The sequence below is a fragment of the Equus caballus genome, chromosome 3 (assembly GCF_041296265.1).
Source record: "Equus caballus isolate H_3958 breed thoroughbred chromosome 3, TB-T2T, whole genome shotgun sequence".
NCBI classification, from domain to species: Eukaryota; Metazoa; Chordata; class Mammalia; order Perissodactyla; family Equidae; genus Equus; species Equus caballus.
Genome location: NC_091686.1, coordinates 3,618,881 through 3,645,269, shown reverse-complemented (window position 1 = coordinate 3,645,269; position 26,389 = coordinate 3,618,881). Strand labels below are relative to the sequence as shown.

General features: G+C 40.5%; 1 protein-coding gene across 5 annotated transcripts in view; it reads right to left on the bottom strand.

Moving 5' to 3' along the window:
- The window catches only part of CYLD (CYLD lysine 63 deubiquitinase), a 70,440-nt gene extending 48,513 nt beyond the window's left edge, over nucleotides 1-21,927 (bottom strand). Inside the window, exons 1-5 of one of the 5 annotated variants that reach the window (XM_070261816.1) lie at nucleotides 21,821-21,922; nucleotides 21,146-21,225; nucleotides 14,331-14,982; nucleotides 12,760-13,062; nucleotides 10,334-10,439 (exon numbers count right to left, since the gene is read on the bottom strand). In XM_070261816.1, the coding sequence (XP_070117917.1) occupies nucleotides 10,334-10,439; nucleotides 12,760-13,062; nucleotides 14,331-14,834 (913 nt within the window). In that variant the 5' untranslated portion in view covers nucleotides 14,835-14,982; nucleotides 21,146-21,225; nucleotides 21,821-21,922. Of the gene's footprint in view, nucleotides 1-10,333; nucleotides 10,440-12,759; nucleotides 13,063-14,330; nucleotides 14,983-21,145; nucleotides 21,226-21,743 lie in introns of all 5 variants that reach the window. The other 4 variants (XM_070261817.1, XM_070261815.1, XM_070261819.1 and 1 more) reach the window with 4 other exon arrangements.
- Nucleotides 21,928-26,389: the final 4,462 nt, after the last annotated feature.

The window sequence follows — 26,389 nt, the reverse complement described above, 5'->3', positions numbered from 1 at the left end:
AATAGAAGGGCACAATTCTTTGGATGAAAACAGGGACATAACTGCAGATGCTGCAGATACTTAACACAAAATGAGAGGATTTTATGAACAACGCTACAGGCATACCTCGTTTACTGTGCTTCACAGATACTTTGTTTTCTATAAATTGAAGGTTTGTGGCAAAGTTGATTGAAAACCTTCTGGAAAGGATTCACCATTCCAGATGCATTAAGAACATTTATGATTCATGGGAAGAGGACAAAACATCAACATTAACAAGAGTTTGGAAAAAGCTGATTCCAACCCTCATGGATGACTTTGAGGGGTTCCAGACTTCAGCGGAGGAGGTAACCGCAGATGTGGTGGAGACAGTAAGAGAACCAGAATTAGAAGCAGAGCCTGAGGATAAGACTGAATTGCTGCAATCTGCGATCAAACTTTAATGGACGAGGAGCTGCTTATTTTCAATGAGCAAAGAAAGAGGTTTCTTGAGATTGAATCTACTCCTGGTGAAGATGCTGTGAAGACTGCTGAAGTGACAACAAAGGATTTAGAACGTTAGAATATTCCATAACTTAGTTGACAAAGCAGCAGCAGGGTTTGAGAGGACTGAGTCCAATTTTGAAAGAAGTCCTACTGTAGGCAAAATGCTATCAAACAGCAGCACTTGCTACAGAGAAATCGTTCATGAAAGGAAGAGTCTATTGATGCAGCAAATTTCACTGTTGTTTTATTTTAAGAAGTTGTCACAGCCACCTCAACCTTCAGCAACCACCACCCTGATCGGTCAGCAGCCACCAACATCGAGGCAAGTCCCTCCACCAGCAAAAAGATTGTGACTCCCTGAAGGCTCAGATGACGGTTAGCCTATTTTTAATTAAGCTATGTACATGGTATTTTTAGACACAATGCTATTGCACACTTAACAGACTTTACCATGTGTAAACATAACTTTTATCCACACTGGTAAACAAAAAAATTCACGTGACTCTCTTTATTACAATATTCACTTTACCGTGGTGGTCTGGAACTGAAGGGGCAGTACCTCCAAGGTGTAACTGTACACCAAAAACTTTGAAAACAAAGATTAAATGGAAACATTCATTAACAAAATAAAACTTCCACAACAACACCCCAAATAGCCAAAGCAATCCTGAGAAAGAACAAGAGAACCAAAGGCATCACACTTCCCAATTAAATTATACAACAAAGCTACAGTAATCAATAGAGTAGGGTATTGACAGGAAAATAAACACACAGATTAATGAAACAGAATTGACAGCCCAGAAATAAAGCCCCACATATACGGTCAACTAATATTTGACAAGGGAGCCAAGAAAACTCAATGGAGAAAAGATAGTCTCTTCAATAAATGGTGTTGGAAAAACTGGATAACAACATGCAGAAGAATGAAATTGGACTCCTATCTTACACCACTCACAAAAACAAACTTGAAATGGACTAAAGACTTAAATTTAAGACCTGACTCTGTAAAACTCGTAGAAAACAACACAGAGGAAAAGCTCCTTAACGTTGGTCTCAGTAGTGATTTCCTGAATATGACAGAAAAAGCACAAGCAACAAAAGCAAAAATAAACAAGTGGGACTGCACCAAACTAAAAAGCTTCTGCATAGCAAAGGAAACCATCATTAAAACAAAAAGGCAACCTACAGAACGGAATAAAATATTTACAAATTAAGGGGTTAATATCCAAAATATATAAAGAACTTATACAACTGAATAGCAAATAAAATCTAACAATTTAATTAAAACATGGGCAGAGGAACTGAACAGTTTTCCTCCTTTTTTTTTTTTTTTGAGGACGATTAGCCCTGAGGTAACTGCTGCCAATCCTCCTCTTTTTTCTGAGGAAGACTGGCCCTGAGCTAACATCCATGCCCATCTTCCTCTACTTTATATGTGGGACGCCTACCACAGCATGGCTTGCCAAGCGGTGCCATGTCCGCACCCAGGATCTGAACTGGCGAACCCCCAGCCCGCAGAAGTGGAACGTGCGAACTTAACCGCTGTGCCACCAGGCCGGCCCCTGAACAGTTTTCTAAAGAAGACACAGAAAGAGCCAACAGACACGTGAAAAAGTGCTCAGCATCACTAATCATCAGGGAAATACAAATCAAAACCACAATGAGATATCACTTCACATCAGTTAGAATGGCTATCATCAAAAAGACAAGAAATGATAACTACTGGTGAGGGCGTAGATAAAGGGAGCCCTTGTGCACTGCTGATGGGAACGCAAACGGGGGCAGCCACCAGGAAAACAGTACAGCAGCTCCTCAAGAAATTAAAAGCAGAGTTACCACAGAATTCAACAATTCCACTTCTGGGTCTATACCCAAAAGAACTGAAAGCAGGGTCAAAGAGATATTTGTACACCTAGGTTCATAGCAGCATTATTCACAATAGCTGAAACATGGAAGCAACTCAAGAGTCCATCAACAGATGAACGGATAAATAAAATGTGGTATACACACACAATGGAATATTATTCAGTCTTAAAAAGGAAGGAAATTCTGACATATACTACAACATGGATGAACCCTGAGGACATTACGTTAAGTGAAATAAGCCAGTCATCAAAGGACAAACACTGTATGACTCCACTTATATGAGGTACTTAGCGTAGTCTAAATCATCGAGACAGAAAGTAGAATAGTGGTTGCCAGAGGTTGGAGGTTGGGGAGGGGCACGTATTGTTTAACGGGTATAGTTTCAGTTTCACAATATGAAAAGAGTTATGGATATGGATGGTTGTACATTACGAATGCATTTCATACCAATGAACTGTACACTTAAAAATGGCTGAGATGAGGGGGCAGCCCCGTGGCCAAGTGGTTAAAGTTCCATGCACTGTGCTTGGGTAGCCCAGGTTCGCGAGTTCAGATCCTGGGTGCGGACCTACTCCACTCATCAGTGGAGGAATCCTGCATAGAAAGCGGAGGAAGAGTGGCACGGATATTAGCTCAGGGCTAATCCTCCTCAAGCAAAATTTTAAAAAAACAGGAGGACTGCAACAGATGTTAGCTCAGGGGGAATCTTCCTCACAAAAAATAAATAAATAAATAAAATGGTTGAGATAGTAAATTTTATGTTATGTGTATTTTATCACAAGAAAAAGACTTTTTAAATTTAAATATATGCAATTTTTAAATCAAAAAAAAACTTTTAACATGCAAAAATTAGCAAACCAGACAAAGCAGCATATGAATCATGATGAAGTTGGATTTATATATACATATATATATATATATGTATATGTAACGTAAGGTTGATTTAATATTAGAAAATTAGAAGATTAAAAGAAAATAAATATAGAGGATTATCTCAATAGATAAAGAAAAACAGCTTGGCAAAACAAAAACAGCGTGATAAAACTCTTGGAAAATGGGGAACAGTAGGTAACTTCTCTAACCTGACCAATGACAGCTGCAACAATAAAATGCTATGACAAACCTCATACTTGCTAGTGAAGGCATTCCCTTTAAGATCAGGAGCAAGACCAACATGCCTGTGATCACCACTTCTATTCAATGTTATATTTAGAAGTTCTAGCTAGGACAGTAAGATAAGAAACTACATTTTTAAAATAGAAGAATTAAAAGGAAGCGGCAAAACTGTTAGTATCTGCAGATGATATGACTGGTCACTTAAAAAGTAATCTACAGACAAACTGTGAATAAAAGATTTTAATAAAATTGTTTATAACAAAACCCAGCCCACAAAAAAAGTCAACTGAGATATCACCTCACATCCCCTAGGACGGCTAAAATCAACAAGTCAGATAATAACAAGCGGTGGCAAGGATGTGAAGACATCAGAACCCTCCTACACTGCTGGTGGGAACAGCAGTTGTGGAAAAAAGTCTGGCAGTACCACAAATGATTAAACACAGAATTTACCGTAAGACCCAACAATTCCACTCCAAGATATATACCCAGAAGAAACAAAAGCACACATCCACACAAAAGTTTGTACATGAATGTCTGTAGCAGCATTATATATTATAGCCAAAATAGGGAAAGAACTCAAGTATCCATCAACAGATGAATGAACAAAATATGATATATTCATACAAGGGAATATTATTCAGGCATAAAAAGGAATGAAGTACTGACATATGCTACAACATGGATGAACCTTGAAAAGATTACGCTAAGTGAAAGAAGCCAGTCACAAAAGACCACATATTATGTGATTCTATTTATACATTCCAGAATAGGCAAACATACAGAGACAGAAAGTAGTGTGGACAGTGATAGCAAAATGGAGTAACATATATTAAGACTTCTAAAATGGAGCTGGGAGGCCATTAAGGAAGCGGGGCTTACGCATGTCTCTATCCAGATGAAATGTAACTGTTAAACTGTGCTTTACTGTCACCCTGACCTTCTTTCAAGAAATGTGCTTACTCCCATAGATAAGAACCTTTGCCTTAGAGATGGCCTCAGTGACCAACCACGTACAGCCAAGAAGTCACAGTTGTTGCCGGCACCAATCACGAATCTAGCAGAACAACCTGGGTAACGTCTCGCTCTTTTCCTTTATAAACCCTTGCCACCTGTGTCTTCCCAGAGCACATTTTAGGTTTCTACCCGAATCTGTGTCTCCCAAATTCCAACTGCCCGAAGAAATATCTGCTGTTTAAATTGCAGTGATTTTTTCCTCAGCCAACAGATTAGTGGTTGCCTAGGACTAAGGAGGGTAGAGGGATAGTGGAGCGATAGCTAAAAAGTACAGAGTTTCTTTCTGAAGAGAAGAAAATGTTCTAAAATTGACTGGAATGATGATTGCACATATCTGCAAATATACTAAAATACACTGAATCATACAGCTTAAGTGAGGGAACTATATGGTATGTGAATTAGATCCCAAAACAGCTGTTTCTTTAAAAAAGTCAGTTTCTATATATTATAAAAAAACTATTAGAAAATATGTTTTACTTTAAATGTATCAGAACACAGGCAAGAAATGGAGAAAAGTATGAAATTTTACTAAAAAGAGATTAAATAAATGAAAGGCTATACTGTTTTCATGTATTCGAGGTTACAACATAATAGAAATGGCAATTCTCCTCAAACTGTTCTACAGATTAACTGCAATTCCAATTAAAATCCCAAAGGAACTCTAATAATATTTCAGAAGTGATTGTTAAATTTACAATGAAGAGTCAAGGGCCAACAACAGCCAGGACATTAAGAAAAAGAACCAGAAGGGAAATGTACTCTGACGACTATCAAGACGACTTCTGGAGCCCTGATAATGAAGACCTCTAGGTCATAGTGCAGGGAAGCACAGAGCCCGGAAAGAGATGCAGACTACATATGCTGAAACCTGACTTACGCACAGCAAGCACGGTCGATCAAACTGGGTATGTACACCTCATACCACACACAAAATCAAATCCGGATGGACTACAGACCAAACGTGAAAGGCAAAACTATTAGACTTTCACAAGACAATGTAGAACAGCAGGGAAATTGAGAGCAACGAGCTGGGACTGGTACTCATATTAACACGTGTTGTGAAGAATCATTAAAACAATGTGGCACTGAAGCACGAGCAGACAAAAACAAAGTCCAGAAAAACACCAAAGGACACGTGGAAGTTTCCTAGGATGAAAATGGCATCTCAAAGGACTCGGAAAAAGATGGACTTTTAATAAATGATGTTGGAACAACTACGTAACTATCTGGGCAGGGGCGTGGAAGCTAAATTAGATGCGTATTTCACATCATATGACATATAAAAGTGGATCAAAGATATATTTGTAAAAAATAAAACCACAAGAGTACTAAGAAAATATGGAGAAATTCCTTTATAACCTTGGAGTGACTCAAAACCCAGATGCCATTAACAAATTTGATAAGTTCAACTACAAAAAAACAAAAAAGTCCTGCATGACAGAAAACACCTAAAGCAAAGTGAAAAGATGGCATGAAACAAGCCATATACAAAGGACAAATATTGTATGGATTACATTTATATGAGGTGTCCATAACAGGCAAATTTTTAAGACAGAAATTAGAGAACAGAAGTTAGCGGGACTGAGGGAAGGGAGGAACGGGCAGTTATTTCTCAATGGGTATAGAGTCTCTGCATGAGATGATGAAAAAGTCTGGAAAGAGACAGTGGTGACGGCCGCACTTCATCGTAAATGTACTTAATGCCACTGAATTGTACACTTAAAAATAGTTCAAATGGTACATCTTGTTACGTATATTTTGCCACAATTTTAAAACATGAGGACAACCAGATAAACAATTTAAAAAATGACAGAAAACTAATGACAAATGAAGACTGAGTAGTGGGGAACATTTGCACCCCATACCACAAAAGTTTACCTCCTCAACACATAAAGAATTGGTAAGAATAAAGAACAATAACCCAATTCAAAAAACAGATAACACATATGATATGAATAAACAGTTCACAGAAAGAAAAATACAAATTGCCCTTAATCACATGAAAAGATGTTCATACCTCATTCATCAGAGAAATGCAAATTAAAACTATACTGAAATACATTTTTCACCTTCAGACTGGGAAAAAAATTTAACAACATACTCTCACGGCAAGATTATTAAAAAAGTCACCCTCATATTCTGCTTGTAGGAATATAAATTGTTATATTCACTATTGAAGGCAATTTAGCAATATCTAGAGCGATACAAACGCATGCACTTCTTAACCAAACAACTCACTTCTGGGACTTTATCCTATAAATATGCTAGCACATGTGGGAAATACATACGTACAGGTTACTGCAGCATTGTTTGTAATAGTAAAAAGTTAGAAACAATCCAAAAACCCATCAATAGGAATCTGGTTAAATAAATTATGGAACTACAGTACAACGGAAAATTATACACTGTAAAAAAACAAGAACCCCTCTATTCAGACACACAAAGAGCTCCAAGATATAAAGAGAAGAAAGCAAGGTGCAGAATAGCGTAAATACTATGCTTTATGCATAAAAAGGGAGGGAGAATACGTATTTATATTGTAAAAAGACACTCTGGAAAGATATACAAGAAACTACTACAAAGTTACTACTGGGAGGCAAGGGACGGAGTGGGGGGCAATGAGGTAGCGGGATAAGAATGGAAACAAGACATTCCACTGTATGTTTTATTATTTTGATTTGAGATATGTGAATGTATTTCTTATTAAAACTTATTTTAGTAACTTAATAGTTACTAAATCCAAGGGTATATGCATTAGTCAAAACTCAAATGATACAATGTGCATTTCATTTTATGAAATGTTTTTTATCTCAAAGAAAAAAAACCTAAATACTTATCTCAAGTTAATGATATGCATGCTGAAGTATTTAGGAGGAAGTGTACTGATGCCTGTAACTTACTTTGAAATGCATAAAAAAACAAGATGGATTAGTGCAAGGATAACGGATGGATAGATATATGATAAAGTACAATTAAATGTTTATTGTACTAGGTGGTAGAAATAGGAATATTGAGTACAAAATTCTTTCAACTTTTCATAATAAAATGTTGAAAAATATTTTATTGAAATTTTAAAATAGAGAACTCATGAATCAATAAACAGGAAAATGAGAAAGACACAAACGGCTATTCAATAGAAGACGCAAATGTTCCATAAACATATGAAAAGTTATTCAATCCTACTTTTAATCAGGGAACTACAAATTAAAACCACCTTGAGACACCATTTCTCAGGCATCATATTGGCAAAAAATTTAATCAGCACCAGTGTTGAAGACGATTATGGAAATAACCCAAAACCCAAATGCCCATTAACAATACAATGGGCTATTAAATCGTGAGATATTCACACAATGAAATATAGTATGAAGCAGAGAGGGTGAATAAACCATTAATACCTTCATCCACAGGAAAGAATCTCAAAATACATTTTAAGTAAACGATGCAAGTAATTAGAGAAGACAGTCAGTATGATTCTATTTACATCAGGTTTAAAAACAGGTTAACCTAAACAACATATTAGACACCCCCCATCAAGCCACATCATCTAGCGCACGGATAACTGCAACAGCCTCCTCCCTGGTCTCCCGGCTCCTGCCCTCTGACATACAGCCCGAGGGATCATTTTCAAACGTCAATTAAGGTAACACGTCCTTAGCTCGCAACCCACCTCTAGCTCCCCATCTCCCGCAGAGCAAAAGCCAGGAATCCATACACCAGCCCCCTTGGCCCTGCCTGGTCCAGCTCCCACTACCTGTCCCTCGCTCGACCTGCTCCAGCCACAAGGAATCCCTTGCTACTTCTCAAACTAGCCAAGCTAGGTGCAGCCTCAGGCCTTCCCTCGGAATCCACGTGGTTCACTCTCAAATCTCCTTCCTCTCAGGAGTTCAAATGCCACCACATGAGAGGCTCACTGGGACTACACAAGAGAAAACAGGAAATCCCATCCCCCAAACCAGCACCCCGTTTTCCCCCTTACCTTGTTTATCATTCTCCATCAACCACCATCTAATTGACCATATATTTTACCTATTTATTGGCTGCCTCCGCTCACTAGAATGAAAGCTCGATGCGGGGAGAATTTTTATCTACTTTGCTTTCTACCATATACATCCTCAACACCCAAAAGAAGCCTAAGTAAGGGCTTTATAATACTTGAATGAAGGAACAACCTTTTCGAAAGCTGCTTTTTAAACAATAAGCATTTGTTATAACACCAAAAAGTATTCTGATACATAAAATCATAAATTGTGTTTTTCCAAAAACAAGCATGAAAAGGTAAACTAAATATTACTAGATAAAACATCAAGCACAGATATGCTTTCCCCTAAATGTAAACCATTAGTTCCCAAAAGGAAGCAAAGAAATACTTATGAATCCAATTTGCAAGAAATTAAAAACTCATTTTAAAGAAATCAAGAAAAGCAAAGTATGTTAGACTTTTACAAAGTCTAAGTAATTTGATCCCATGCCTCCAATTAAATTAATGTACTCTTTCTGTAAAGCTACAAGCTAAAGTAGAAAGCATTTACTAACTCAGCAAAACAAGCATTTCTTACTTGCCAAGCCAACAGGAAAACAGGAAGAGCAAACAGTGCAAGCTAGAAGAAACCTTAAGGATCATCTAGTATTAGCCTCTTTATTTTTACAAAAAAAAGAAACTGAGGATCTGAAACGACCTGTGGGGAACCGAAAAGTGTTGTGTCAAAATTAGCAATAACGGAAAAACACTGGAAGAAAAAAATCATTCTGTTCAGCTGTGATCCCTGCTATAGTAAAATTCAGCTTTTATAGAATTAGAGACAAAATACATCTCCATGGAAACAATATTCCCAAGTATACATGCGAGGCTGAGAAGGATGTTTTTCTATGCAGGTCTTCACAACCTATGTACACACACGGGATGTGGGGTGAGGAGGTACTGAAAAGAGCAGAGCTTGATAATCAGACAGGTCTGCATCTGAATTCTGGCTCCACCACTTACTTGATCCTAGGCAATCTTAGCCCTATCTAAGCCCCAGTTTCTTATCAGCAAGATGGGGATAATTAAGACATTCCTAATAAGTCTGTCAAGAATGTAAAAAAGTAGATGTTATCTAATTCAAGGATTCATATATTTGTGGCTACTGAATGCAAGCTTTCTGACATTTACTCATAATTGTATAATGCTTAATACGAATCACCACCTCTGGTTGCCTCTGTTAGTTTTATGACTAACATAATATTAATTGACTAGCCTATAATTAGAATTCTACTGAGAGCAGGGGGAAGGTACTGTTGATGTGGCTACCAATAGGAATTTCTTCATTAGTTGACAGCAGCCAATAGGTGCTCTTGTTTGAGGTAAAACAAAAGGTTGCTTCTGACTTGTTTTAAGATGTAAAGTTGAAATGATCTGTTTCTGACTAGAGTCATGAAGGCTGATGAATTACACTGTCTCGAAACTGGAAGGGATCTCGTAGGGCATCCAGCAAGAATCCTGCCCACAGTGCATTAGATTCTACTGACCGACCAGCGTCTGCTTAAGGGCTCCCAGTCCCCACCAGGCTTTCACTCACACAGGGGGCAGCTCATCACATTGTTTGACCCTTCGAATTATCAGAAAGGGGTTTTTCCCCACTTAGAATGGACAGGTGATGAAAAAGTGAATGAAAAGGTATAAATACTAACCCATACTCACATACTTTTGGAAATAAAAATCTTTAAGTATTGTTTTCATTTGGGGGTAAGAAAGGATATTCTATTTAATAACATTTCCATAATAGAAAAGTTCCAAAAACGCAATTTGAAGCTTATATTTACACCCTCATAACAAAACACATCCTAGAAACTCTGCCTTATTAATATATAAAACACAAAGAAAACATACCTGGGATGATATCATTGATATGCAAGAGAATTGTACTTTCAACACTTGCAAAACTACAAAGCTGCACGCCATCAAACCTTCCATCCCAGTTGCCAATAGGGTTATCCTACAAGTTAAGCAATAGAATAAACTTTAAAACCCTCTCCAATAAAGCATAAATATAAAAGTCTGTATTTTCCATAAAAGGATCCTCCAAAACATTTACATTGGTAAATTTTAACCATTTTTCCTAAAAGAAAAAAAGAATATATCAGGAATAATTGCCACAGTAATAAGGGGTTTTGTTTATGTTTATTCATCTCTGTTTTTGTTTTTGTTTTTGGAAAAATGAGATCCAAGAATAACCAACTACAGTAAACCCACAGATGAGCAAGGAGTCAAAAGTATTTGTCATACTTTACTGGACAACAAATATCAGTCTATATAATAACATCCATCTGCATGGGAAGATTTATTAATAATACATTATTTCACCCAGAAACCTGACCCTAATTAACCCTAGCTTGCTCTAATCATTCCTTTATATTCCCCGAGCTCTTAAATCTTCAATTTGAATTCCTGTACGCCTTTCTATACTTGGAAAGTCCATTTTTTAATTGTTCGTCATTTTATGGGTCTGTAAGAATTCCCTCCAAAATGGAGATTTTTATATTTAACTATCTTATATTCCAATGTAGCACCAACTAGCACAGTGCTTTTCTTGGAGCAAGATTAAGAGATGTGACAGTCAGACAACTGCCCTAAGCACCACCAAGTACAACATGCTAAATGTCTTTGGAAAGAGAAGATGAAGAATATTGCATTTGCCAGAACATTCCTTTCCAGGAGTACAGTAGAAAGGTTTGGAATGAATACTTGCACAAGCTAGCTGGCAGACAGACAGAGGCATGGAAGGGGCTGCTGGGGCAAACCTCTAGGCAGCCTGCCCCAGTAAACAACATGATCCCCAGTCTATCAGCTTAGGAAGGGAAGGCCCACCTGGCTTTAACCAAGTTTAGGGCCCAAACGACCTGCGGCAAGGGGAAACTAACCCCAATGGCTAGTGGTCCTCTTTCTCCAATCCCTCTACCAGCCCACAATCTCTCCTCTAAACAAATACTGAATATTTAAAGAAGAGTGGTTTCAAGGTGTGCTCTATTGTTCGCTATCCTGAGGGACTCACATGTTTTACTCTGGCTCTAACTTTTCACATGGTAGATGTTTGTCTGAACAACATAGCGATGTTTGTCTAACTAATGGGTATCAAATAGAATTTCCAAGCACAGGATAACAGAAACTTATGCTAGAACGTTCAGACCCTGTCAAAAAGTATAACTGAATAGATAAAACTAAATGTACTAAAATGATGTGAGTACTCACTGAAAACATCGTGAGGACAAGAGTCTATTACTCACATCCTCTCCTAACTCATTGTAGTGTTTAATAATTCTGTGTGAATCTCCTTCTTTATATCTAACAAGTTCTTGTCCATATTTCCAATCTATAATTATAATCTATAATGTTCTCAGTTTTTTCCTTCTCCTTCTCTTAACTCCACAGGTATCATTCAACATGCCATATAGGAATGTATCCATTATTAACAAATATGATTATAAGGTAACATTAAAAATGAGTGACACAAAAGAACAAATATTGGATGATTCCACTTATATGAGATACCTAGAATAGGGAAATTCCCAGAGACAAGAAGCAGAATACTGGTTCCAGCAGACTGCCGGCTGAGGGAGGAATAATGGGGAGCTAGGGTTTAATGGGGACAGAGCTTCAGTTTGGTATGAGGAGAAAGTTCTGGAGATGGATGGGTAATGGTTGCAGAATAATGTGAATGTACGTCATGTCACTGAACTGTAAACTTAAAAATGGTTAAAATGACAAATTTTATGTTACATATAATTTACCACAGTAAAAAAAATATATTTTTGAGTGAGTTACATCCTAAGAAAATATTCAAATTGTCTTTTCCTGTAAAGCAATGTGCTTTTCCTCTGCTCAGGTATTTTCTGCATATGATTTTTACACTACTCATTAAAATCAGATCAGTCAATAAAATTTTGCAAAATATTACAAAAAGAGAAACACAGATTACCAAAAAAAGAAAAAAGCCTTTCAAAATAAAGAAAAATAAGACATCATGTAATGTATTTGGGTGGGTTTTTTTCTGTCTACTGGTCAGCTATCACACAGCAAATTTAAAGACTGAAAACATTATTCCAGTTTATTCAAACTGGAAAAAAGAAGAAATGTAATTCTACATCTAGACTCTTGTCCCGTAGCAGTGTTCCTTCACTAAAGATAAATTAGAACATATTCTTTACATACTCCAAATTAGTCCATTTTAAATATTCAAAGTGTTTAATTTGTATCTAAATTGGCCATAAAACTAAGAGATATAGTCACAAAGATAATATAATACAAAAGTTTCTTACCATGTCCACACCAACAAAATATCCTAAGCTTTCTTTTCCCGGCAAAACATCACAAAATATAACTGTTCCAGATTCTATAGTTTCTCCAAGCTTCAAAGAGACTCTGGAGTTTATTTCCAGAGGGGGGAGTTCAACCTGCATTGTGTCCACTGGACCTGCATAGTCACTTTCCAATCCATTGTCATCATCTTCTATGATTTCCAGCTTGTCCAACGCAACAAATACTCCACAATCTTCATCACACTGAAAAAGCTGCTTTCCTTGATACACCCCATCAGTGAAACCTTGGCCACGACCTTCGTCCTAGTTTTCAAATGAGAGAGAGAGGGAGGGGAAAGGGAGAGAGAGAAAGAGAAAGAGACAGAGAGAGAGAGAGACAGAGAGAGAGAGAGAGGAAGAGAGAGAGAAATATCAATTGATAGATAAGACAGACAGACAGATAAAGATGATCCATAAGATAAAATATCTACTCAGGGAATTTCAGGGAAATCACTGGAAAAATTCTAAATGACACACAAGAAATATAATTATTAGCAGTTGCTTTTGGATTTAGGGTGTTTAAAAAATAAGGAAGAAGTTGTATCTGATGTTGAAGTAAAATTACTTGATAATTTCAAATATAATTCCACTGTGAGAGAGCTGGGCTGGATTCTAATTTGTGTTTTAACAGTAATTCTGTCATAAAAAGAAAACTTTACTTTAAAAGACAGTAATGATAGCTCCATTTGGTAAGCACTTTCTCTGAGCCAGCCACCGTGCTGAACCTGAATCAATGGATCACAAAAACACTGCAAGCCGTGTACTAGTATCACTATCTTACAGATGAGGAAGCAGATTTAGAGAAGCAGCTTGGTTAACTAACCTGGCAACCCAGCTAGTAAAGGGACTCGCTGGGATTCAAATCTCCACTTGTTTTACAATTATTGCTTTAAATTTAAACCAAGATGCAAACAAGGCATGACATTCTATTTGCAAGAACGTCAAAATGTAACTGACATTTAAGTTCTTGAGAATTAATATTAATTTTGGAAACGTATCACAGAGTTCTTGGTTCTCTTTTCAGTAGGAATAAATTCTAAGATGATTTTCACATATATTATCAGGGACAACTAAAAGCAAGTCAAAATTGATGCTACTCATTAAAAAAAAATCTTACATCCAAATTGTATTACCCAATAGCACACATTAAGAAAAACTGAGAAACATGCAGATGATAATGTCACAAGACAATTAGCAATTTTGTGAAGTGATTAATTAGTTTACAATAGGTAGAGTTCATTTTTAACATAGACAATGTTAAAATTTCTAAGACACGAAAGTCTTCAATAATTACGTGATCTATTTGTACTTCCTACTGTGGTGGGTAGTTTTTCAAAAGATTTCAATGCGTCATCTTTGGATCATCTCAATTTATCATTAGAAAGTAAATCCTAAGGATGATGAATATTATAAAACTTACAGACGATTTCTGGGAAAATTTATTTTGTATTTAAAAGGGGAAAAAATGTGCAGATACAAATACACACAAACACAAAGACACACAGCTCACTAAAATGGTTTATCGAACTTACCAGTAATTCTACTCCAAAGAATATTCCCGATATTGTCCTCTCTGCTAATAAGGGTCCTCTGAAGCGCACAACTCCAGGAAACTTTTCTTCCCCAGATCTCAGCTGCACTTTCACAGGGCAGCCCACATCTATTTGGAGGCCTTTACTTAGTCTGTTTCTGTTTTTAAACAGGCTGAACCTCTCTTCACAATTGGTAATTGCCAAAAGCAACTCTGTGAATTTTTCATTTATTTCTACAACATCCTTTTCATCAACAAAGAGAACTGCATGTGGCTGCTCTAGAATTTTTAATCCGATCTGATTTTTCTTGGCTTTTGCAGAAGGAATCCTCGAATGTCCCACAGAACGATCTTGGATATACTGTCCTATACTCCCCTTGGGTACTTTAAGGAGCTTTTGTGTTTGTTTGTCTGTAACACTGCATTCTTGAAGAAGCAAATAAAAACTCCGCTCTTCCCAGTAGGGTGACGTAACTTTTTCTTGGCTCCATAAACCCGAACTCATTGTGATATTAACTCCAAAATATTAACTCAAAAAAAAGGGAACTACTAAGTTTGTAGTAAAACCGCAAAAGACAAATTCACTGGCAGTTCCAAAGCAAGTTTTTAGCAATTTGGTGTCCATGCTGTAAAAAACCAGCAAATCAAAACGCCTGGAGGACAAGCAAACAGAAACTTTACACTTCATTCATGAGCTACAATTAAGGTTAAAGACTTTCGAAAATCTCATTCGACTAGCAAAAACACACAAATGAAATACTTCCAAAAATATCTAAAAAGGTTAAAAGATAAATATTACTTGTATCTACTATAATTTTGCATGTTCAGTTAAGGAGATCCAATTGTAAAGTATCTTCAAAGACAATACACTAATGTTTGTTCCCAAGGCACCAAAATTTATAAAGTCAAATTCTAGTAAAACATAACCTTATATACATATTCTGACATTTTTAAACCTTAAACAGTAGCATTTGTAATAGATCCTTGTCTAACTTAAATGGATAAGCTGCTGTGTTTGGGCAAAACACACATACATCAAAAAGGCTATTGTTTCTGTACATGCAGTTTAAGTAAAAACTTATAATTATTATGTTAAACATCTTTATCAATAATATCATAAAATCACATTCTGAAACGTTAACCACAATTCATTTATCTGTGCGCCATATTTTGAAAATGGAACATTTTATCTCTGACTCAGTTTCATTTCCTTAATCTTATACATTTTTTCCTTAAGATAGGCAAATGTTAATCACATCAATCATAGCTATCATTTAATTTCTCAGAATCAGAAGCCGGCCCCATGGCCGAATGGTTAAGTTCGCGTGCTCTGATTCGGCGGCCCAGGGTTTCCGTGGCCCAGATCCTGGGCGCAGACATGGCACCGCTCGTCAGGCCACGCTGAGGCAGTGTCCCACATGCCACAACTAGAAGGACCCACAACTAAAATATACAACTATGTACTGGGAGGATTTGGGGAGAAAAAGCAGGAAAAAAAAAGAAGCTTGGCAACAGTTGTTAGCTCAGGCGCCAATCTTTTAAAAAAAAAAAATTCTTACAATCATAAATATCAGATATTGGAAATCTGATTATACTAAAGATATCTTTAAATATCAATTTTGTAGCCATCAAAACTCACACTATGTAACAAGGAAATAGAATTGCAGTATAGTATGGAACAAAATGTTTTCATACCACAATTTTAACCATGTATACTAGAAAGGAATGTACAAAAGATGATTTCTTTTTCAGTTTCAAATTTTTATTTAAAATTTTTACAAGAATACTAATCTTTCACAATTAAAATAGCCTTCTCAACCCTACTTTAATTGATGGTTAAAAACTATACAATTTCAGGGGCCGGCCCGGTGCCGAGTGGTTAAGTTCACGAGCTCCACTTCAGCAGCCCAAGGTTTCACCGGTTTGGATCCCGGGCAAGGACGTGGCACCACTCCTTAGGCCATGCTGAGGCGGCGTCCTACATGCCACAACTAGAAGGATCCACAACTAAAATATACAACTATGTACTGGGGGGATGTGGGGAGAAAAAGCAGAAAGAAAGAAAAGAAGAAGATTGGCAACAATTGTCAGCTCAGGTGCCAATCTTTAAGGAAAAACACTATACAATTTCATTAATTCAAATTAAGACTTTAAAATTCATTAATTAATTATCTCACTGAAAACAAGAGTTCCTATGCAACAGCCACCGAACTGTGGCTATCTGGTTTCAAAATACGGTACTTATTCCATCCTTCTTGGAGGCAGAGGTATCCATTTCCATTATTCTGGGTAACAGCAGCAGTTGATCGCACTATCATATTTATCTATCTTATTCTTGGAATTAAAAAACAATTACTTCTAAAACTAAAGAACCAAATTTTCAGTTTAACCATTTAAATTAATAATTAAATAATCTGGCAAACCTATACAGAGAACAGCATTTCTTTTAGAATGCGCTGCTTGATAATGAGGTACCCTGTAAAGGCGCAGTTTTTAAAAGTCCGTCCCTCGACAAGCCAAACTGAGACATGGAGATCACCAAAGACAGGGTAAAGAGTCTGGCACCCCTTCGCACGACCCTTACTGAAATATCTGCGCACCAGCACCATTTAGCGAGGGCAGGGGCAGAGCTAGCATAAAGTGGTTCTCTGGGTTTTTTTTTTTCGTTTTTTATAATATGTTTGTCTTAATTCCACTTGAGGGCACTGTCTACTTCGGCAGGAATAGGATCAATTTATATTTGCCACTTACACAAGACACCTGTGGAAACCTCTATCTTGGTACCATATAAGCAAAACCCCTTATGAGGGCTACCCAAACAGACCCAAACCCTCAATTTGGCTCTCTCTCTTTAAAATACCAAAATGAACTGTCTGCTATTTCTGAATAAAATTCTTTCTAAATGTCAACATCTCTCAACAAGGAAATAGCTTCATTTTTTTCTTGATCACTGAATTATCCATATAGATATAAATTATTATGTATGACTCTCAGTATGTAAAGGTGTTTGGTACTTGGTTAAAAGGCTTTCCGTTGTGCTTTCTGAGTTCTGGTGTCTGCTTTCTGTAGGTTTTCCACCCGTAGTTTCCCCTGCACTCAGCCATTTTCGCAGTTCCCTGCAGTGTGCATCTGACTCCTTTTATGACCTTGCGGCCTTCCAACCGACTGCTTCTAACCAGTTCTGAGAAGCCAGGTGATGACAACACGTTTGAGTGTTTAGAAAAACAAACAAAACAACAATAACAATAACTAACAACAAAAAGAGGAATCCATAAATTCTGAACAGGTCTTTGGGGAGTAAGCACACAGACTTTACGGCATAGACATTCCTTTGGTTGCTCCCGGCAGGTTGAGATGGTCAAAAAGCAGCTTCTAAAAAATTGAGTTGATGTTTTGTTCTCTTTAAAATTTATTTAAATATTTTTGGCCAAAAATTGTTTTTAAAGTATGGCAATTCTATTTTGAAAATAAAAAATTTTTTAATTCCTAAAAATTATACCTTCAAATGTTAAAATTAATAACTTCCTTACATCTTAATAATTATTATATGCCAAGAACTCCTACTCTATTGGTTCTCCAGCTTAACAATTCACGTCACAACTTACAATAAGAACAACCAGTGCTAATGAAATATTACCAAGACAAAACCAAATTACTCTGTGTCATGCATTAGGTCACTGTATTTTAAATGAATTGGACTACCAAAGTGCTTTTTGCAAGTCATCCAAGAGAGAGTCCACAACAAAATCTGATCTAACTACTTTGGTTTATAAAAAGATAGAGAGCAATTTAACAATAGTTATCAAAAACCGTATTTTAAAGTGAACTCTACAAGGAGCAGTAACCTTTTTCTAACCCGCAATAGCACAAGAGGGAGAGAGCTTAAACTCAATAACAGGATGGATCACGTGAGACAACTACAACAGCCAGAGCAAGAGTTATAAAATATTTAAAAAGCATTGTCCAAAAATAAAAAGGATGTGGTCTTTCTTCTCTTAGAAAGAATAGGTTTGGAACTACCATATTAACAACTGATGCTCTTCATTGCAACTGACAGAGAAAGCTGAATGGGGAACTTCATGGCTCTACTAGACGTATACAAGACATTAAATTTAATGATCACTAATATTTCAATATACTGACGATACAGCAGAATAAAGAGACTTTCCTCCCACAGCAGAAATGAATATAATGCCAACATTCTTCTTTCACTGGGATAGACACAACAGGTAAACTAAGTCTTAAGAGCCCCAAGCAGTAAAAACTGACTGCAGACTACATGGGAAAGATTTATATCAACTGTCAATGAGTTCTTTATCAATCAAGAAGGTTTATCATTTTGTTTAGCATTTTTATGCACTCAGCACAGCGTAAGACACTGAAAAATACAGAAGATTTAAGATACGATGGCTGCCCTCATTTGTGTTCTCTTACTACTTTTCAGGTCATTGTTTAAAAATTGCCTCTAATAATATACTTCACTTTATGATTCAACTAAATACCATCCTACTTATTTTAGGTTGGAAGATTGACTGGTTATGAATATCCTGATAATTATTATAAGTACTAAATGAAGATTACCAAAGAGTGGGAATACAATAACATATTTAACCCTAAAACCATATTGAACAGAAGGCCTTTCTTTTGAGCACATTAGAGATGAGGGAACAGTTCAGGGTCACATAGATTTGAAAATATATCTGGTTATCTGAGCTTGTTGATGGTCTGGATTATGAGTAAAGGAGAATTTAATTGTATTAAAATAAAGTCATTAAACCAAGATGAGTGTTGAAGGAACAAATACCAGTTTCCTGCCAGTGCAAAGAAAAGAAGACGATCAAGAAATAAGTTTGATACAAAAATATTAAAGGTCAGAATTATGTTCTAAAAGATTACAGTACAATGGAACAGTATTAGATACATAAAATTGACAACAGTTAACTATCTAGAAGATAAATGCCATTTTGATTCTCAAGATACTGTTCAAAGAACTTCAATACAGAAAACAAAGATCTAATTCAAAAATGTTTTGCATCTCCTGAGATAATCTGACTTGTTCTAAAAATCAAAGGAGGCTATCTAACTCAGAATAAAAATGACAATACTAAAATACTGCCCCTAATTATAAATGTCAAAGAGGTAGGAAGGTCAGTGTGAATACCAAAGAAAGAAGACACAGGGGGACTTTTTCCCAACGCTTCTAGAGAGCTGGCACAATTACCATTTTAAGAAAGAATATCTCTTACTAAAAAAGCAATTTGTCATATTCCTAAAAAGCTGAAGAATAGAAATACAGAGAATCCATGACCAGAAAAGAGACAGTTTTAATTTTCCTCATAGATTAACTTGTGACCCAAGTACATGAGTATTCAGTCCCTGAAACAAGTGGGATGTATGAGGTTAAAAAAAAAAATCTGCTCCCGTATCTGCATATTCATGTCAGAAGAAAATTATGAACACTGCTGTCTCGATAAAGCTAAACCTGGCCACTACACTTCCAAACTGTGAATTCCCCAAGGCCTTAATCTTTGTTTCCAGCGCCCACACCGGTGCCTGACAATATGGTAGGCCATCAGTTCAGGAGAAACCAATGAATGACTTGCTGAACTCAGGTGACAACAGTGAAAGCCATAATTTCATTTCCTATCCCAACTGTTTAAGTGACCAAAAGCTTCTTGCAAGTTAAAAGGAGAAAAAGAGAAAAGAAAAAGACTCAGAAGTTGACAGTACTTAATGATTTTTTACCTAATTCTCTGGATAAATACTAATTCTAATTCTCTGGATGAAATAAATCATGGTCAATTTCTACACCACTTCATCGTTACATATATAAGAAGAAACAAATAAGGAAAACTTCACAATTATGAAAACAATTTGAGATTCATTTGAAACTGGCTCCCTAGATCCTCAAACCATGTCTGATGCCTATAAATTCTGTACAACCAATGAAAATACCTCAACAAAGTTAAGAACACAGTGTGAAAATCAGGAACGAAATACTAATAGTTTGATGAATATGATGATTACTCCTGTTTCTCTTCTTGTGTTAAAGACGTCCTTAAATCAAACAAAATCACAGCTCCGTCGGGCATGCCAACAAGAAATCATTGCTGCTGAACGTCTGCTGTTTTATATAACAAGTGCCCTGGTCTTATCAGCTCTTCACAAAAGTAACCATCCAAAGGAAGACTTCTTCGCATGGATACTGTATAATTCTGCAGCAGAACATCAGAGAACGTTCTGGGTGTTATCAACATTCACAGCACATGAACTTTAACAAGAATTTCCAGCAAATCATTTTCTCCTAATACTGTTCTAGTTCAAACCCACCCACTCCCCGTTGGGAACTGGCAGGCTAAATTCTTAGGGCCATTCAATGCACTCGGGGCGTGAGGGGGTGTGCAGAAAAGCAACATTTGAATGAACACCCTCTCTCAAGGCCTGGATTTTTCCTCTGGGAGCCAATGACTGCAGAGGGAACAATCTTATTAAGATCCCTATTAGCCGGAATAAAAGCAACGCAGGGAACGCTCCTCAGCCCAGCTAAGGATCCAACTTTTCCGGGAGACCGGGGAGAGCAAGGGGCAGGAGCGACGGGGCCGAGGCTGGAGGGCTGGGCGGCTGGAAGGTGACCACCATCCTGAAACCTGTAAATGCGCGGCGTGGAACAGAAAAGACGCCAAGAACACGAAGAACCGGGCGGCTGACCCAGCGCAGAACCAAACTCAGAAACACTGTCTTCCGCCCAGACTTCGCGATCTCCCCACAGATCGTTAATATGGCAATAAAGAAAACAAGAAGGAAAAGAAAGAGTACCTTATGTGAACAGAGAGCACCTTTCAACTAAAGGACTCCCGGCTGTCGCGTAAAGCCATCCTCACCCCGGGAAGGGGAAACTGAAAGAAAAAGCAGAACGCGCCATTAACGCGGCCAGAGCCCCGAGCTCTTCCTGGACCGGAGCCGCCAACACCCCAAACCGCCCGGTCGATGCGCCCCCGGCACCGAGGTGACACACTGCGGCCGCGGCTCTTGACGCCATCCCGGGCCGTCGGCGGCCGGCCAGCGGCCCGTGCCTCAGTTTCCCCAGCTGTAGGGGGCCGAGGAGAGACAGGGCTCTCTTCTGCGTCCCTCTTGCGCGCAGGTCCGGCGGCGGCGCCCCCGCTCCCCGACTCGGGAGCCCTCCGGGCAGGCCGGGGGTGGGGACGCCCGGGGGAAGCCCGGCTGACGTCAGCGGGCTCGGGCCCCGCGGGCCGGGCCGCCTTGGGGCCGGCGCAGCTAACGGGCCGGCGCTGAGGGCCCGGCGGCCGCGCCGCGGCTCCAGGCTCCAGGCTCCGAGGGCCGGGGTTGGGGGCGCCCGCGGAACCCGAGCCGCCGCCGGTCGCCGGCTGCGCCGCCCGCTCGCTCGCTCGCTCACCTCGGGGGCGGCCGTCGCCCCTTCCCGGCCTCGCTAGCCCGCGTCCGGCGCCCCACAACCTCCGCCCTACTACTTACCTCCGATGCGCGTTCCCCGCGCAGCCGAACCTGCTACCTGGGCCCGCCCCCACCTGCCCCGCCTCCGAGCCGCCCCGCGGGGAGGGAGGGAGCGTGGGCGGAGGGGCAACCCATCGAGCCACCCAATCGCAGCCCGAGCTGCGTTCCTGCGCACGCTCTGATTGGGCCGCCCTGTGACAGACCTTCCTCCAATGGCTGCCGGCCCGGAGCGGACTGAAGGGACTTTCCGCTCGGTCAAGCTCGGTCGAGCCAAAGGGAAAGCGGAGGGGCGGGGAGGCGGCGCGGGGGTGGGGGCGGAGAGCTCTGGCTGATTGGACGGCCGACTGCGGGGGCCGCGTACCATTGGTCGACGCCCGAGCGGGGCGGGGCGCTCGGTTGCTCGCCGCTGCGCCTCCGGGGCCGGGCTCAGCTCTCGGCTTAGCTGTCAAACCCGCGCAGACTGAGTTTGGGGCTGGGCTGGGGAGCAGTCCAGACTCGAGCTGGGAATAGGATTTCAGGATTCCATGAAAAAGCAAAGCTTTAGAATCAGACCTAAGTTTGAAGTCTTTGCGCTTCCAATTAGTAACCGCGTGACGTAGAGAACTCAGAACCACGCTGAGCCTCGATTTTGTCATCCGTAAAATGGAGATAATGGAATCACCTATCTTACAGGATTGTTGTGAAATACCGAGTGTAAGGCTCCTGACACACAGCAGCAGCACAGACGTGTTAAATCTCTTTCTCTTTCTCAGATCTGGCCTGGGAACCCTGCTGTTTCTGGCCCTCTGTTGCTTCCCATCCCGGTTCCGAGGGAGGTCTCCCTGGGGTGGTGAAGAAGGGATTTCAAACCACCGCCTCGTTCAGCTGTGCACCCCTGGCCACCAGCCAGAACTTGGGGTGTAGTTAAGGATCTTTCAATTAGAAGGGAGGTTTCTGATTCCCAAAAGTGCTCAAAATATTTAAGGAAGTGCTTTTTATAATCGGTCCCAGAGCCTTGCAGCATGCCTTGCTGCACTGGATACTCCCGTTAATTAATTCCTTCTCTTTTGACATTTTAAGTACCAATTATAGGAGAAGGTGATTAATACTGAGGGAGGAAGAGGGGTGTGTGTGTGTGTTTAATCACGAGAGGGAAAACTTCCCCAGTGGAAAGTGACATTTCCGAAGATCTGGGGAATTTAAACCAGTGAGTATGTAAAACACGACACGAGTGATTACTAACAGTGGTAGTAAACAGACCACCTCTCTCTATAAGCACCCAGAATGAAATGGACATCTTCTGAAAACCTCAGCCTCAATCCGCTCTTGTCCCTCCTTAGTCCATCCTTATCCCATTTCCCAAGCCTCCTGACCATACTGCAGTGGAAAGCAATAAAGTGGGCATCAGCAGGCGTGGCTGGCAGTGTGGCCTTGGGCAACACTGTCTCTTCGGGATCTGGATTCTCCAATAAAGTCAGTGGGACTCTGAGGTCACAGTCCGGCTGTCAAGGAGAAAAATTCAGCCTGAAACCTTTTTTTTCCTTAACGCACACAGTAAGGAGGAGGAATGAGAAGAACAGAGTGGGAGAGGAAGATTTTGAATCCTTTTAGACTAGGTCAGTACTCTCCTCTCTCTGGTTTGCCACACTCCTCACCATTCCCTATTTTATCCTCCTGGCCCACTTCTCTCATTTACATTGTCTACTGACCCCTGAAGGTATTTGAATTTGCCACCCTTGATCTAAAACAACTTTCTGTACTTTCTGATGATGACGTTTGGTGCTGCTGAGCGGTGATCAGATCCCTTGCTCAGTCCTCCTGTCACGCATTCCCTGATTCAGACAGTGTCAGGGCCTGACTTCATCCAAGAGATATTCTTCTAAGCCAGGCCTGATAAACAGGGCTTGTGTCAATCACCGTCTCCTATCAATTGGTAATGGCTGCCTAGAACACTGTGTTGAAAACAATTCTGAAGCTGTATTCAGGCTCACGGGGAAGAGAGATGTCTGCCAGGGGGTGCGATGGGGGAACAGTGTCATGGTGCTATTATTTGCAGTCCCTGATAAGCCAGCTTCTCATTTTACAGATCAGAGACTAAGGGCCAGACAGGCAAAATAACTTGTCCCCATTCACCCAGGAGATGAGCCGAGACCCTGATTCTCCTGATTTCAAGCCACGGCTCTTCAAATGGATTCTCCAAGTGAAACGCACATCCTCTCTGCCTTCCAAATCCTCCCTTCATTTAAGGCCCAGCCAAAGTCCACCCTCTTCCAAGGGGCTTTCCAGATGCTTCCAGGCCCCGCTGCTCACCTCTGTGTGCCCACCACTCCACAGCCTGTTCCACTCTGCCTGGCCCTGTGTTCACATGACCGGTGGTTGAGTTACTGAGCAGGTACCAGGAAACAGCAGCTATAAGACAGATGCCCCCTTGCCCTCTGGCAAGGAAGGCAGACCTTAAACAACTAATGACCCGATCCCCTGCTTAATTACTGAGGTTAGAGTTAGCCTCAGAAGGAGTGCTGTTCTGAGCACACACAGGGGGAGGCTGGGCACTCAGGGAGGCCTGTCTGAGGAAGTCACCTTTAAGAGGAGGTAGGAAAGGTGGCTGGTGGTCTAGGGTGAGGGGGAGCACTCCAGGCAGAGGGAACAGGAACATGCGTGACACGTTGAAGGAACTGAAAGAGGCAGAGCACAGAAAATGGGGGTGCAAAAGGGCCGGTCAGGCACGGCCTTGTGAGCCACGGCCAAGTGCTGGTCTTGATCCCAAGAGTGGTGAGAACCGTTTGAAGGATTGTAGGCAGGGTAGCTAATTGCAATTCTAAACCGTGTGGCATAGTTCTCTCATTGCAGAAGCAGGAGCCCAACCAAAAGCCATTGAATGGAATGGAGCTCTCTCCCCCAGGAGCTGGGAACCTCCTGGGAGCCTGTGGGGACCCACAACTTACACCTAGTCAGGACTCAACAAATCCTTCTCAGTAGCACTGGTCATGGTTATTAATCAGACCCTGCCCCCCGTTTCTCAAATGGCTACCACAGGCCCCCTCCTACTTCCCGCCTCACCAAATTCAGTTTATTTTATACCCTACTGCCTACTCAGCACCTCCACTGCACACAGCCAAAGTGGATTCCTGATATTCCCCACTCCCACTGCTGTCCTTCTGCCCTCCCCGTCTCAGTAAATGGCAACTTCCAGTTGGTCATCCAGTCTCCCATGCTTCCCACCATTTTCCCAGCACTCCTGAGAATGGGCACATTCCGAGTGAACTCTAAACCACGGGGCTAAGTGGCCAGCATCCCCGCAGGCCGGGGCACCATACCAGGGCTTTCTCCAGTCCAGCCCAGTGCATCAATCAATGGGTGAGTTGAGAGTCCTCTGTCTCCAGGGCGGGCTTATCTCTTAGTGAGGGAAAATTCCAGGTGCAACTGAACATTCTGTCTGGGAGCTTTGCCTCCAGCCACCTAAAAGCTCTTTTTGATAAGATAAAAGAGATTACCTTAATCATCTTTAAACTAATCCCACTGAACTATAAATCCATGCTCTCCTGTTTATTTGCTGTTATCAATGACAAATGATTTCTATGTGATTTGAAAAACACACACACACAGAAAAAGGGTCTAATGCTCTTCCTTGGGACCATTGCGCCACATCTGGAATCCCATTTTGGGCAGTAGATACGTTAGGAATGACCCCACATCCCAGGAAACCTTCCCCCCTTAGGAAGGAGATGATACCAGTGTCAGGAAAGAGATGATCCATTATTATAATCTGCCCCCTTTAAGTAGGGGCACCTACCATTCAGTCGACAAATATTTGGGCACCTACCATGCCCTAGGCACTGCGAGACCCTGAGGACACTGCAGTGAGCATGGCCTCTGTTCTCCTGGAGCTGACATTCTAGATGAAGGAAGAAACACATGTACATCACGTAGTGCATGCTGAGAAGAAAACATGAAGCAGGGCTGCGGAGAGGAGAGTGGTCGGGACTGCTATTTTAAGTAGATTGTTTGGGGAAGGACTCCGTCAATGAGGTGACATTTGAGCAAAGACCTGAAGGAAATGAGGAAGCCAGCCATACCGCTATCTAGAGAAGAGTGTTCCCATAAGAGGCAATAGGCGGGCGCAAAGGTCTGGAAGCAGCAGTGTGCTTGGCATTGTCAAGGAACAGCCAAGGAGCAGTGTGGCCAGACTGCAGAGAATGGGGGTGTGAGTGGCAAAGGGGAGGCCAGAGAAAACACAGGGGTGGTCCAGGCCTGCATGGAAGCTTGACTTTCACTGTGCGCCAGATGGGAAGTCCTGGAGAGCCTAGATCAGAGCAGTGGCTGATCTGATTTATGTTTTAACAGGCTCAGTCCAAGGGTCAAGGGCAGAAGCAGGGAGATCAGTCAGGATGCTGATGCAGTAATCCAGGCAGGGGTGGGCCCCAAAGGAGCCGCTTGCTTCCTGGGGGTGGGGGAGAGCAGGTGAGGAGGAGGGAGAGGTGGAACTGAAGGTGCCAAGAAAGAAGTTGCAAATGAAAAAGAGCTGCTGCCCTCCTGAGAGGAAGGATTTTCAGGGGAATTGATGGGGGAGGGGTGACGTTTAGGGGATTGGATTTGTGGATTTTTCTGGAA